The sequence below is a fragment of the Babylonia areolata genome, chromosome 19 (genome assembly GCF_041734735.1).
Source record: "Babylonia areolata isolate BAREFJ2019XMU chromosome 19, ASM4173473v1, whole genome shotgun sequence".
In the NCBI taxonomy this organism is placed as follows: domain Eukaryota; kingdom Metazoa; phylum Mollusca; class Gastropoda; order Neogastropoda; family Buccinidae; genus Babylonia; species Babylonia areolata.
Window position 1 is genome coordinate 19,005,613 of NC_134894.1, and position 15,963 is coordinate 19,021,575.

General features: G+C 39.7%; 1 protein-coding gene across 5 annotated transcripts in view; it reads right to left on the minus strand.

Moving 5' to 3' along the window:
- LOC143294093 (serine/threonine-protein kinase tousled-like 2) overlaps window positions 1–14,490 on the minus strand; it is a 34,460-nt gene extending 19,970 nt beyond the window's left edge. Inside the window, exons 1-9 of one of the 5 annotated variants that reach the window (XM_076605517.1) lie at window positions 14,160–14,489; window positions 10,152–10,225; window positions 8,394–8,453; window positions 6,055–6,177; window positions 5,281–5,365; window positions 3,982–4,040; window positions 3,151–3,216; window positions 2,379–2,495; window positions 2,137–2,235 (exon numbers count right to left, since the gene is read on the minus strand). In XM_076605517.1, the coding sequence (XP_076461632.1) occupies window positions 2,137–2,235; window positions 2,379–2,495; window positions 3,151–3,216; window positions 3,982–4,040; window positions 5,281–5,365; window positions 6,055–6,177; window positions 8,394–8,453; window positions 10,152–10,225; window positions 14,160–14,235 (759 nt within the window). In that variant the 5' untranslated portion in view covers window positions 14,236–14,489. Of the gene's footprint in view, window positions 1–2,136; window positions 2,236–2,378; window positions 2,496–3,150; window positions 3,217–3,981; window positions 4,041–5,280; window positions 5,366–6,054; window positions 6,178–8,393; window positions 8,454–10,151; window positions 10,226–14,159 lie in introns of all 5 variants that reach the window. The other 4 variants (XM_076605518.1, XM_076605521.1, XM_076605520.1 and 1 more) reach the window with 4 other exon arrangements.
- Window positions 14,491–15,963: the final 1,473 nt, after the last annotated feature.

Sequence of the window (15,963 nt, forward strand, 5' to 3'; positions counted from 1 at the left end):
TGTATGCTATTAACATTATCAATATTGAATAGCATGCTAGTTTCGCAACAAATGGTTTCTACCACTGAATGGTCAGGCTGATTTTCACATCTTCTGAAAAATATACCCAGAACATCATACAATAGACGAATCCAAGCTAACAATCCCAGCAAACATAACAATCCCATGGGAAATAAACCCTTGCTTTCAGAATTCTACCAAGTGACAAAAAAAAGAGAAAAAAGCAAGAGACTGTAAATTCAGGATGAAAGTCATTTTTCTGAAATCCAAAAATAAAGAAACTGAAAATAAAAAATCTTTTGAACTAATGACACAAATTGTAACTGAGAGTTTAAGTTTCATTTTGAGGATCTTCTTCAGAAGATACAAAGGTCTCCTTACATGATAATCCTTTTCCACATATGCAGTGACTTTCGTCCCAAATTCAAAAGTCACTGAGTGTTGTGAATTTTTCCTGGTTGTTTTATTTAATACATAGTCTGGTGAGGTGTACAGGGTTTTGGCTGATCTCATTTCTGTTTCAATCAAGCTGTGAAAGTTAGTGGACATAAACGAAAAGCTTTTCTGGACGCAAGTAGCGCAACTAAAATATCACAGAGCACTGGAGCCAGTTGCATTGCTTGGATGGAAGAGCCTAGTATGGTCGTAACCCGCTACTGTGTGTAGTATGGAACTGACCAATGGCGTAGTTCGGTCAACATAGGCATTTAGTCACGTGTAACTGTCAAAAATTTAGAACCAAGCAATGCAACTGGCACCTGAACACTAGGCTAACATGTCATTAACCACTTTGCCACCTTTTGGGCAGGACTGCCCTATTTCCCTACAACAACTGACTTCAAGGGAATCACTTTAATTGATTGCCTGTCTCTTCTTCCTCCTTTTCTCTGTGAAGAGTCACTGGGGAGCCAAACAGAACTGTTCACCAGATTCCTCTGGGTCAGTCAGCTGTGTGTTAAACGTTTGCAACTTTAGTTATTTTGACACTATTCTCTTCCATAACCCCTCCACCCCACCGCCCTTTAAAAAAAAAAAAAGAAAAAAAAAAAGGATGTGATAATATTAATGGAAACAGCCTTTTTTAAAATTTATTTTATTTTAAATTTCCTCTTCTTGTTTCAGTAAAGAGTCACATGACTTAACAATTTTTGTCATGTTTTGTAGCAAATGTGTGGCACCAGCTCTCAACCATGTTGTTGCAGTTTTGCCACTTGGTGCTAAAATGTTAAGTAAAAATAAGAAAGGATACAATGCCTCCTTTTCAAGAATGAAGACAAAAACTGATATCGAGTAGACTTTAAAAACTAAGATGCAAGTCATCTCACTCTTCAGTGATGACTGAGGCTAGGTTCACTGTCTTCCTTGTAAAAATTAAGTGTTCATTCTTATCTTCTCAGAAAATGTTTCCTTTGTAAACTATTATCCGACAGGAGCAACTAATTTTCTGACTGACACGGGCCAAAAAATGATGGTGCAGATGAAAATGGAGGGAAAAGATGACAGTAGAGGATGCTTGGACTGATCAATGGATTCAAAGCAATGTGTGTGTGTGTGTGTTGCACGTGCGTATGCACATGTGAATGTGTGTGTGTGCGCACGTGAATGTATGTATGTGCATGAATAATGAAGACAGACTCCAGACTTTATTATGTCCTCATTAAATAAGGCAAATTTCCATAAAAACACAAAACACACCTGCATGTGATCCCCCCCCCCCTTTTCCCACAAATGTACATACAACACACTTACTAGTGCACACACACGTTCTTGCAAACCACCTACCCCTCAACAAATACACACATTCTTGCACACAATGCACCAAACTGACCTAAAACTAAATAACACACAAAAACACCAGACAAATCATGTCATGCTGCAAAACTGAGGCACATCAAAAGTCTGAAGTATGAGGAGAAAGAACGAGAGATGAGAAAGAGATGAGAGTGGAAGACCTGAGATGACAACTACGCTCTCATTTATTTTTCTTTATAAGAGGCGGGGGTGGGTGGGGTGGGGCCCCAATTCTAATTTCTGAATCCCCCCCTCTCTCTCTACAAATACAGATATATATGTCAAGAGCAATCTTACATAAAATCATGCAAATGACAAGGCAAAAAGCCAATGTAAGGTACTTACTCTCATTAATTCATCTATTCTAGAATCTTTCTGCTCCAGTTCAGATGAATTCTGAGATTGTTTCTCTAAGACTTCAAGATGTGGCTGTGTTAAGTCCGTCTGAAAATGAAAAAAAGAACTAGTGATAAGTAAATGTGGGAAAGACAAAAGACATTGAAAAAGTATTAAAAAAACCCAAACAAATGACAGTGACAGATAATGCCAACTGGTAAAACAAAACAACACAGACAAGGGTATTTTACCTGTACAAGTTTGCTAGCCGGAGCACAGTTGGCAGAAGGGGAGATGATACGAGGGGGGTGACTCAAGCTGATCTCATGTATTGAGTTCGATGACGACCCCGGGGATGCAGCATTGTACTGAAAAACAACACCCATACACTTTCTTCACCAGATTGTATAGTATCACTTTTTTGGGTGTGTGTGTAAATGTGTGTCGGAACAGATTTCTCTACAGATATAAAATATGGGCTGCTCTCACCAGGTAGAACACTTTTTTTTTGCCTATTCTTTTTCCTGTCTGCAAGTATATTTGTTTTTCTATGGAAATTGATTTTTCTCAAGAATTTTGCCAGGGACAACCCTTCAGCTGCTGTGGGTTCTTTCACGTGCGTTGAGTACAAGCTGCACACCAGATCTTGGTTTGATATCTAATCCAAACTAGCAACCAGACCACCACTCCAGGTCTGGTGGAGAAGGAAGCAAAAATTCTGGTCTCTATGTGTGAACTGAACCTGTGGACTGTAAAAATCCTGGACTGTATAGAGTTCAGAATCACGAAAAAGAAAGACAGAAATAAAGAGAGAAAGAAAGAAAGAAGAACTGGTATGAGAACGGAGCTCAGTTCAGTTCAGTTACTCTAGAAGGTGTCACTGCATTCGAACAAATCCATATATGCTACATCACATCTGCTAAGCAGATGCCTGACCAACAGTGTAACCCAATGTGATTTGTGTGGCCATGAGGAAGAAGAAAAACAACAACAAAAAAAACAACAATAAAGAAGGGAGCTCACCGGGAGGTAAACCTGTGGTGTAGGAGATTTGGTCCCTGTGTGGTTGACACGGCTTGGTGAATTGTTCTGCACAGCAGTAAAAAAAAAAAAAAAAAAAAGAAAGAAAAAAAAAGAAGATAAAATGAAATCTTTTTTTCTTTTAATTCAGGCACAGCTTCAAGGAGGTATCAAAGCATGCAGACTGATCAATATATGGAACGCCACACCCGCTCTATTAAAAAAAAAAAGAAGAAAAATAAAGACCAATGTTGATCAGGCCTTCAGAACCTGCCCCAGGTTTGTTGAAAAAACACGAACATAAATTGAAATAAAACAAACAAAATAAACATACAAATGCATAAAAACAGGAAAAAATGCAACTGAAAGGAAATAATGTACAATTCAATACCAACCAACCATTTTGTCAACACATGACAACAGCTGTCACCATACTAAATAAATTATGAGAAGGGGGGACAACAATCACACAACAATCAAACCTTTTGCTGTTGACAGCACTTTCTACTGAGTATCAAATGTATTCCACTTCAAAATAATGTTCTTAGTTTTGATATTTGTTAGTTTTGATATTTATCTGCAGTGCAAAATTCATTCTTAAAATTTTGTTCAGAATTATTTCATTAATGAAATAAAGCATACTCACTACGAATGTTTTCTTTCTCACTGGATGAAATATACATTGGAACCATGCTGCCCCCCCAACCCCCAGTTTTAAATTCACACGTGAAAAACTAAAAACACACACTCAACAAACATTCATTACCTAACTAAAACAACTCACTAGTCCAGAGCAAACTTAGATATGGTATCTTGTGCTGAATGGTACAATACCTTGAAGTATTCACATATCCTTTTCCCATTCGTCTCTGCCCTGCTGTTTTTGACTGCAACTGAAACAAAAGTATCACATATCCTACTTCAGTAATTCAAATCCAAACAGATTTCCATTAACTCTTACTTCGCCAGCTATGCTGAAGCTGCTAACAGCTGCCAGCCAGCTAAGTCAGCTGCACAGTATAGCTGAAAACCAGCTGTGCAGCAAAGCAGCCAGTGGGGAATGTGGGGTACTCGTTTTTTCACTGCCATGTGGCACAAACTCTTCTCCACTGTCACTGTCAGCAGCAAAATCATTTTCTGCAAACTGACTTTTGATTAGACTTGCAGCTTGGTGTCCCGTATAGTGTGGTCTAAAGAGAGACTGCTAATTACAAACTGAACTGGTTGAAGAACTTGCCATCATTCAAACTAAGTTTAAAAAGCTGCTGAAAAATCGCTTGAGAGTAGGTTCAATAATGAGAATGATGTTTCCGGTATAAGTGGCAGGAAGTGCTGGCTTAGTTTGGTGTTATCTATTGAAGAGTAGCGCAAGTCTGTTTACTATAATGCTCAAGTCAACGACTGGCGCCACCAGTGTTCTCCCTCGAAGTCGCCATGCAGTGACAGTGGTGTTCTTGCTGCAAGTTGCCGAGTGGTGACTAAAGCGATCAAAGGGTTAAGTATAGTTACTTGACGTTTGTTGGTAAAAAGTAAAAATATTAACACAACCCCCCCACTCCCCTCCCCCCCCTCCACCCACACCCGCCCCCCAAATGATATACACTAGACAGCAGAAAAGAGAGAAAAACAAAAGTGTCCTGGCTTACTGGAAAAAAGAATGGGAAAGGCAGAAAAAAGCAGACAATAGAGAAGGGGGAAAAAATTTAAAAGATGCAAAAATAAAGACAGCAATAGAAAAGATGAAATTTCTTGCAGAGAATTTCCTGAAGGCAGAGATGCAATTTATACTGACAGAACGTCAGCATCCCACAGAGAAGTGCCAAACTGAAAATACTGCAGGTTCCATGGCAGACATCACAGTGATGTCTAATATCACTCAAATTGAACAGCATACTATTCAATACTGATAATGGTAATAACATACATTTATGTAGCTACTCATCCTGTTGCTTGGTCTAAAAAAAAAAATCATGGTCACATGATTATAAACAAGTAAAGAAAGAACATCACAATGATGAGTTCTCACATTTTTGTCACATGAACTATCACACTCACAACACAACAGACATGAACGTACATCCACCCAAACACACACACTCGCCCCCACCTGCCCACTCCCACCCACACACTCACCAGCATCTCCGGACTCCACAGTGTTTTTGCGCTTCCTCCTCCGGTCAGGTCTTCCCTTGTCAGGGGTGGTGCTGACCACATGCTGCTGTCACACAACAAACATGGAAACAAAACCATGACAAAGAACTCAAAACTCAGAAATATTTCACAGCATATAAATACATTTAAGACACACCAAATACTGTAAACAAAGGGGGGTTAGGGAGACGGTGGGGGGGGGGGAGATGGACATCGATCATGGTCACCGAATTTCATAACTTACATGTTGGTTAATCATTATGGACAAAGAATTTCGCAATCATGCATGTCACAGACACAGAGAGAGAGAGAGAGAGAGAGAGAGAGAGAGAGAGAGAGAGAGAGAGAGAGAGAGAGAGAGAGAGAAACACACACACAGAAAAACGAATGCTTGACCTATGCATGTAAACCTGATGCACTGGTCAGGCCTCCTCACTTGTGGTATATGCACACATTAATAAAACCAGAGTAAAAATAAAACTACAAGGCACTGAACACATCAAAGCAGTTCTACTAATAGTAGTAATACTGTCAGTAACAAAATAATTATGAATAATATTACATCATTCATTTAGCATTTTCCAACACCTCAAGCATTTTTAGGATCTTACACTAATAGGTCAGTCAGGCACAAACACCACACACACACACAATCAATTTGTAAAGATATTGTCTAAAACAGAAACTACAAAGGAAGAACAAAAAAAATCATCAAAAAATTACAGCAACAATAACAAAACCCAAGGCAACCTGTACCTCCACAGCAATGTCTTCCCGGTCAATGGAGGCACCACCACTGCTGAGGTTGCTGTTGTCCTGCTGGGTGGGGTGGGCGTTTGGAGGGTGGAACTGGGACACCACACCGATGGGTGGGAAGGCCTGCACAGCAAAGGTCATTTCTATCTTTGTTGGTCAAGGTTCTCGGATTCTCAGATTCCATGCACATGCAGCAGAACGTTTCCTTTACCCAAAATCGGAAGTTGCAACTTTCAGTTCTGACTAAAGGAAACTCTTTCTTCCATGTCATTTGACAGGTGCAATAGCCAAGTGGTTAAAGCACTGGACTGTCAACCTTGAGGGTCCCCGGTTCGAAACATGGGTTATGGAAACAAGAACATACCCAGCATGCACACCTCCAAAAATGGAGTATGGCTGCCCACATGGTGGGGGTAAATAAAAAACAATGGTCACACATGTAGAACGTTACATGTCCTGAACATATGTGTGCACGACTGAAACCCAACTGAATGACACAGGAAATGGATGGGTGCCTAATGGCAGCTGTCAGTCAGCTGCACCCTGTTAGGCAGCCACTTGTACAAATGGCTTTGTGTTTGTAAAGTGAGTAGTGCTTGGTCAAGATAGGATCAAGGATAGGCCCAATGTAACTTGTAAGTATCTATATCATTCATTTCTCTGACTTAGTGCAAGTTTCAATTTCGAGATGTCAAAGCGTGCTGACTGACCCATACACATGGCACCACATCTGCTTTGGAAAAAAAGAAAAAAGAAAAAAAGAGCCGATGCTTGACCTAAGCAATAAACCCTACAAACTGGTCAGGCCTTGAGAACCTACACTATGGATGCAAAAACAAATTAGATCATTATAAACAAGTAAATCCATTAAAGTAAAATAAAAATTAATCATAACACAGAACTTTTTTCCATGCAAATGATGGACATAAAACAAGAATATGAATGGGCCACGTTCAGCAAACCTGTGCACGCCCACAGAAGCCTGCATACACTGTGCCTATTCTTTATGAACTAGGGCAAAAGGAACTATTCAATGCTGGACAGGTTAAGTCTGCAGTTGAAAAGATCAGGTTATCTGAATCACGTAAAGTATACATCAGTACTTTTTAATTTTTCTCACCAGTTCAACATGTCAAGAATAAAAATAAGCTACATTCCATGATTTTTTTTTGTTTTTTTTTGTATACAACTTACAAGCAAAAAATGCATCAGAAAAACAACTTTTACTCACCAGCCCATTTCTTTCTGACTATTTTTGTCTTTTTTAATTTGTATTTCTTTTTATCACAACAGATTTCTCTGTGTGCAATTCGGGTTGCTCTCTCCTGGGAGAGCAAATCACTACACTACAGCGCTACCCTCTTCTTTTTTTTTTATTTGTATTTTTTCCTGCATGCAGTTTTATTTGTTTTTCCTATCAAAGTGGATTTTTCTACAGAATTTTGCCAGGAACAACCCTTTTGTTGCTGTGGGTTCTTTTATGTGCGCTAAGTGCATGCTGCACACGGGACCTCGGTTTATCGTCTTATCCGAATGACTAGCGTCCAGACCACCACTCAAGGTCTTGTGGAGGGGGAGAAAATATTGGCGGCTGAGCCGTGATTCAAACCAGCTCGCTCAGATTCTCTCGCTTTCTAGGCGGACGCATTACCCTAAGCCATCACTCCACTTATATAAATCTTGACTATAAATCAATCTAAATGTGCCAATAATTTAAAATCAGATGAATTATGCTGTTCCATTTTCTATAATATGAACTATGTAGTATATAATGTATCCTTCAACCTCTGAATAACCATTCTCATACAAAATAATATATGCTGACTGTTCTCCATTCAATGGATTAAAACATAAGTCACATAGCAAAGACAGAACCATCACTGTATAGCAAAGACAGAACCATCACTGTATCATTCCTATCAACTGTATGAACAGGATAAAGATTACCCTGGTCAGTCTACACCACGGGATAGCATGTGTAATCAAAATCATTTTCATATCACAAATAAACACCAACCAAAAGAACACCCAAAAAACCAATCCTCATGTACTCTCTCTCCTCCAAAACTACATTCTGGGAACAGGAAGAACCTATTTATTGCAGGCCATTGTCAATCAAAACAGACATATTATGCAAAAGAGAAAATCAGACACAAAGCAGAACTGAACGATGCAGGAGACAATAGACAGCAGGAGGAAGGAAGGGGGAGAGGCAGCATCAACTTCCCACAGAGCAGAACTGATGCAGAACCTTTGCAGAGAAAAGGAGGAGACCATAATGCAGAAGAAGATGGTCTCCAAGAAATGCCAGTAAAAAAAAGGATCAGGCATCACTTTACCTGCTGCAGTGCTTCACTGACATTTTCTGAAACCTTAACTTCACCAACCAAAGGTGCAGCCTGAAAAATAAAGAAACAAAACAAAAAAATAATTGAAGTCCTGTAGATGATGGATACACTCAGCCAAAGTAGTACTCATCATCCATCAATCAAACAAGGAAGACAGAAAAGATTTGTGAAAAGTGTGATGCTTCAAATACATAAACCTGATCATGCACTTGCAAAATATGCATCAACAAGACACAATTCTTTTGTGTCATTTACTCATTAGTGTATCGGTTTATCATTATGATCTGAGTTCTGCACTGCATTCAATCTAATTATTTTGTCAAAAACAGCGATAAACAACTTCTTCTTTCATTTGCATCTTTCTTTTTGAGAAGGTATCTTCCAAACCAATACATGCCACAAAGTTATTTAAATCTGCGTACAAAAGTACAAGGACTGAAAAAAAAGAAAGAAGAAAAGTGGGAGTCCCCTGTACATTTAAACCTTTAACACAAGTGGATTTCAGTATGGATTTTAACATAAGAAATGTCTGATATCATTCCCTTCAAGAGACAAAGAGAGAGATCTGTTTCTCGTATGTCAAGTACCAGGTATTTTTCACCCCAAGAGCTGCTTTTAGTTTTATAAGAAAACTAAGCGACTTTTGAAAACCAGTCAAATTCATGCCAGCACCAACGGCATAAAAAATGCTGAGGAAAGGCAACATGTCACATGGATACCCCATGTACACCCCAAGAGCTTTCAGGTTATGGTAATGGTCCCTGGCAACTCACTTCCGCTGTCCTCCTGTGGTTGGAATAGCTTCAATTTAATTTAGCTAAGTTCATCAAAACGTAAATCTTTATAATTAATTTACTCCACGACTGTGGTCAGGAGCAAGGAGAGGATGATTCTTATTAACTCTTCAATCTATCGCAACATTACAATGCACATATGTTCTCACAGCAAGACTGATCCAGTTCTAAAACCCACTTGCGGGGGTCATTCCAATGGATCACGTAAAAAATAAAATGAAAAAATCCTTACACAAACGTTTTCAGATTCATACCTAAACAACCCTTCATTCTTGTGTATAAAATGATGCGCTGTCATTCTGGTAGTCACTGGAAAGTCTGTGGATATACTATGTTGAGTTATATTGGTCTGAACTGGTGTAAACCACAGACAGACAGACACACACACATTACTAAAACCATCTATCTGATAGTGATAATACTTGAAACAAAAGTAAGGCAGGTAAACTTGGATAACAGCTCAGCACTGAGTCAGTATTCACAAACTAAGAAGCAGAGGGGTTATAGGCTGATTCTGTAGAACATAAAGAGCAGTTTTGCAAACAATGTTATGAATGTAATAAACAAGGGTATTGGAAGGATACTGAAGATATGACGGCCAAAGCATATTGTGCTCATGACAAAATCTGTTCATTAAAAAGTTTATATAATCTTCCTTGAGTTCAATGCAGTGATACGATCAGAAGGATGTGACAGACCACACTGTACAAACTGTCATACAGTTCTAGACTGCCGTCTATGGATCCAGATCACTATTAGTATTACATATTATAGAAAAGAACAACAAATCATAGACAAAATTAAAAACTTATATTACTGTGATCCTCTCTTTATCTGTGTTGAAAAGAAGAGGGAAATAAAATTCAACATTTGAGACTGCCTTCACAAAATGCATTAAAATATAATTGAACATAAGTCATAAATGTTTTTCAACACCAAAAATCAAAACTCTCACCCTTCCTCCCAAGAACCTGGCTTCAAGCAATTCTTGTTTCCTGGGATCAACATGTATGTTGTTCATGACTATACCTGGAACACACAAGAAAAGCATTACTGAAACATTTGCTATCCCAGCTGCATCTGGTTGATTAAAGGTAGAGGTTTTTCCTATCTCCTAAACTGCTAGTGCCTGAACCTCAACATATCATCATATGTATACACATGCATGTCAAATATAGAAGTTAAAGATCACTTTATCCATGTCAGTGTTCAGAAGATTATGGAAACATACCCAGCATGTACAACCCCCCATAAACAGAGTATGGCTGCCTATTTGGTGGGGTAAAATTAGCCATACATGTAAAAGTCCACTCAAAGATGTGAGAGAACTGCAGCTCATAATTGAAATAAATTGTGGAGGGGGGGTGGGGGTGGGGGTGGGGGAGTGGTGTGTGTGTGTGTGTGTGTGTGTGTGTGTGTGTAGTGGAATGAGGGGAACAATCTTTTTTTTAATAATTACTGTATTGATAAAAAGTGTTAGCATATCTCACAAAACGTAATACTAGCTGTGAAGCCACCAAAGCAGCAACAAACATCTGGCTGTCATTCACTGAACCAGTGTCCTTGCAAACACAAGAAACAGTAACATGTTTTTGCTGGCCTAGATCTATCTTTTTGCATCAGCCTCACTGCAGCGTCCCAAGTAAACAATATGTACCCTTCACACTTCCTGCAAACTGTAAGTGTAACAACATGCAATTTCGATAGTATCTCCCTATCAGTATCAGCTGTCTCAGTCCTCAAAAGGGGACACACAGATGATGATGAAAGATTTGCGTTTGCAACCTTTCTTGAAATCGTTCACTGGTTCACTTTACAGCTCTCAGCCCACACCCTTTTTTTTTTAATGGTCTATCTAACCCAAATATAACTCTCTGTTCAATGCTTGCTTTTTTTATCTTTTTTTTTAAGAACTCCTGTTTAGATAATATTTTATCTATAGATACATGACCTACAATATCTAAGCGTCATAACAGTAAACACATTTGACACTGGCTCCTCTCTCTCTGTCAAAAGAACTGTTATAATATGTTAACCAGCTGATATACATTCAGCTTTTTTGAATACCCCTACCACTCCCAGTGGATTTAGCCAAGTCAGACATTACCAGGAGCCAGAGAAACTGGTCTGTCTCATAGTTATAAAACAGCTTTTGTTCCATTGTCTGTGTGTCTGGATTTGATTCCTGTGCTTGCCCTTTCTCCCGAGTTTGGCTGGAAAAATCATACTGAGTGTCTAACCATAAGGATAAGACAATAAACCAAGGTTACCTGTACAGCATGCACTAAGCGCACTGACAGAGAACCGATGGTGACAGAAGGGTTGTCCTCTGGCAGAATTGTGCATAAGAAAATCCAATATGAAACATGATAAGTACACTAATAATATATGCATGCCCTCAAGGCCTGACTAAGCACATTGGGTTATGCTGCTGGTCAGGCAATTATCAGATGTGGTGTACCATATGAGTTTGTCCAAATGCAGTGGTGCCTGTCAATTTATGTGTTAGACTGAAGTACATACTTTTGTGTGCATTTTGAAGATAAAACTACTTTTGATATAAATCTATATGGATGTAAGTCTGTGCATGTCAGTCTCTCATGCATTTAACTGATTGATTTTCTGAGTCTCTGTGTGTGTGTGTGTGTGTGTGTTTGTATTCACTATGTGTGTGTATGTGTTATCGCATAACATTTGAACAAGTTGATGTGTATGTATACATGTGCTTGCACACACGCATATTTGATCTGATGCAGGACTAGTCTTGAGTGAGAGTTTGTGAGTGTGTGTGTGTTAAGTGCATAACTGATAACATGTAATTATGTATGTATTGTAATTTGTATATATATATGTGTGTGTGTGTGAATGTATACACAGGTGCACATTGGCAGAAAAACAGATGTCAGGGAGGTATGGAGGTGGGGGCACAGAGAGAGAGAGAGAGAGAGAGAGAGATGCTCTTGCCAAGTGCTACACCAAAGTACAACCACAATCAGACTGGTTAGAGGGCTGCTCGGTAAGTGCATCATACACACAACACACAACAGACTGACACTTCAAAGTGAGATAAAAATTCAGAATGAGCAACACGCTTCACTTTCTGTACTTCACAGTTCCATGCAGCTGGGTGTTGATCCTCAATTGACATGAAACTCGGCGCTTCGCAGAGATCCCAATGAGAATGTCATTCACCGACATTACAGTAATGAAATAAACATCTGGTAATCTTGGTAGGAGTTTGTCGGCAATTAAAAAAATTAGTTGGAGTTTGTTGGTAATGGAATTTGGGGTGACCTATCACTAGTATCAGTGGATCAAGAGTTTGGTTCCCGGTTTGACTCTTTTGTTGCTCTGAATACTAACATGGACCGGCTCTATCAGCCATTAGTGAAAAGTTAACTCAAGAATCAAGAAAGGCCTACATTTTCCTGAAACACTGGAACTGAAGTGTGCACTGGCTTTACTGAACGAAAACTGAACATTACATCCGTTCGTTAGTCGGAGCTGGTGTCGAGCTACTCACTGCATACCCATCGCAGATCGATGCCAAGCGCCAGCCTTTACAGTTTGTTGTGTGCATGTGAGTATGTGTGCGAATCCATGTGTGGCTCTGAATATTTGTGCTTATGGATACAGACCTACTCACATGGGCTAGTGCATGTGGTGTGTGGATTAGTGCGCATCCTTCAGTTTACTTTTTAGTGCAATTCTGGACAGAAAGAAGTGTATGTAAGTGTATGTGTGGTAGTCCAGTTTTCTCACAGATGACAAAACATCCATTTTATTTGGATCTAAACATAACTGAGCTGTCCAAGGCCAGGACTTGTCTCATATAAATATGTCTGTTGAGTGTTGTGTACATAAATTTATCCTCATTCTACTCATTGACTTATCTCATGCACATCTTTGCAGGTAAGTATTCTGGCTGGTTTGTGTCTGAATGCTGTTAAGCCAATCTGTTGGGTGCTGTGTGCTAGTGCAAACATGTTTGTGTGCACACATGAATGTTTAACTAGAGTCACTTTCTCCACTGCTTTGATAGCCACAGCTTTGCACAGTCAACAGTGCTGAGCATCTCTATATTACAATGGTATGACCTTCACAGACCTCAAGACCCTCACAATTCAAGAAAAGAACAGATATGTTTGCATTTTAGTGGATGTATACTCTATTATAATCACTGCCTTTTTCTGGAAGCTAGCGCCTGAGCTAATATCAGAGCATAGATACTAGTGTCTTTGATCACAGCAAACATATATAGTTCATAAATAAAGAAAAACATTTTTGCTGTTCCATAATATTCACAGTTGTCTTTGTACATCTCTCAAAAACTGCTGAAAATTTATTCTTTGCTTGATTTGTACCATACAGACTGAGGCGATTTTCAACCATTCTGTGTATCGCTGAGTTTGCCAATTTGTGGTGCTTGGTTAGTATGTGGGATATAATCCAGGCATATCATTTTCTTGTAAATTTTGAAATACGACGGGAAATTATGACAAACATCACCAATGACCATCTGCTGTCGACGCGCTTCGTGACCGAATCTGGCCATTGTGAGCAAATGTTCTTTGATCCTGACCAAAACATGAGAAAACGGTTGTTTTTCACGGCAAAAATCTCCGATGAAATGGAAACAGTTCCCATCACTTTGGACACGAAAAAGGCCAATCAGCTTGACTGTATAAAGCCATACCATGCCTTGTTCTATAACTCCGTAATTTTTTTTTTCGTTTTGGGTTGGTCACTTATAGCCCATCTCATTTGATCTCCGATGTTATGTGTTAGTTTTAATCTTTTATGTCGCAGAATCCAGGTCCCATGTTCACGGCGTCAAAGACACACATGTGTAATTCGGCCAGTTAAAAGATTACTACCGCCGCAAAGACGACTTGTATCGCAAAGAAAACATATCACATACAAGTGTATGAAAGCAGGGGTGAAAAATGCAAAAGACTTTTACCTCCGTTAACGGAGTGGCGCACTTGTGAATTGCTGCCAATTGTCCAAGATGGCCGTCCACCACTGGTGCTAGACATTTCTAAAATAAATGTCAATCGTTGAACTCTAACAAACGTGAACACACCCAGACTACGGCCCAATGACTGATGAAACGAGTTTACATTTTCGACACAAAAATCATCACTGCAGGTTCTGCCCAGACGTCCAGTAACTGATGTGGGTGTCCTTGCTCAACTTTGTTGATGCTCGATAGTGTGACGTCATTCGAAATGTCACCACGAGTTTTATCGAGATGTGTTAGGAATTTGGGTCCCTTTAACAGATGCAAAATAGACTCTTTTGTGGCAAACTATCTCTTTGAGTCAACGTGTTGGTTCGAGTTTGGACAGAGAGGAAAGCCGCATGGTTGCTGTAGAAATTAAGTAGGATGCATTTCGGATGTTTCCGGTCGGGGATACCCTCTGAGACAACTGCTAGCCTAAGGGATTCCCGCCTCGCAGTAGCCCACCGGAAGTTGTTATGATAATTTTTATGTCTGAATAAATAGAGAAAACCAAAATTTCTAGACAGCATGGGTTGTTAAACACGTATCAGCATATAGAAAAGTGGAAGGCACATCTGAAACTTATGTATTAGCCAAGGAAATAAGGTTTCAGCCATGTCATATTGAGAAACACCTGTTTGTAAATGTGTTGAAAAGGCTACACACTTTGTGACGTAGCGTGTCAAGGCGAAAGTCATGTTTAAAAAAAAAAAAAAAAAAAAAAAATGTCGGGCGGTCTGGCGGCCTTGGCACTCGTCTTTGTGTACACGTCAACTTCGTGTTAGGTCAACGTCTCACAGACCGTTCGTGATGCAAAGAATGTAGTGGTTGACTCCGCTGCTGAGATGGTCGCCGCCGTGTGTGTAATAAAGTCATCACTTTTTTTCTTTCTTTTTTAAACGCTGAAACGTTCACTGATATTATTCAACGTGTTCAGGTGACCGTGTTTACTGGACTTTGATAACTTGTGTTCGCGCACTTCCGAGGACATGTGCACAAGACAAAGCATGTAAAACCATTGACATATTTATCTTTTAAAGCGGTACAAAAAAACACTGGCACAACGCCCTCCTCCCCGCCCGCCTACTATATATATATAGTATATCGGTAATGCAATGCCGGCAAGCAACTGATCAGGATCATACCAAACCGAATTTGGCTATCGGTGGTTTTTGAACTGAAGCAGTAAACAGACACACTGAGACACACACACACACACACACACACCGCACACACACACAGAGGCTGACACACACACACACACACACACACGCGCGCGCGCCAAAAAATAAAACAAAACAACATGCACCAATAACAACAAAAACAAAACAAACTAAAAAACAAAGAAACAAACAAACAAAAAAACACACCCAAAGACAAAAAAAAAACCCCAACAACAAAAAACACGCTGAGTGTGTGCCGTGCCGTGATCAAAATGGCACAGCGGCGGTTCCCGGCCAGCTGCCGTGAGACTCCTTGTCTGTCTTACAAGTGTCTCGTTTTCTCCAGGCTGTCACACACACACACACATACACGCGCGCGCACGCTCGCACACACACACACACACCACACGAACGCACGCGCGCGGAATGATATAAGGGACAAAATAATTGTCGGACACTGTAGCATCAGTTGTGATACCATATAAGTTATTTCCCTTTAACTACGCCCAGGAAACAGTATCCGCAATTCATGGAGATATTTTTAGATCAGTGGGCATCACTGCGTTCGGACAAATCCATATACACTACATCACATCTGC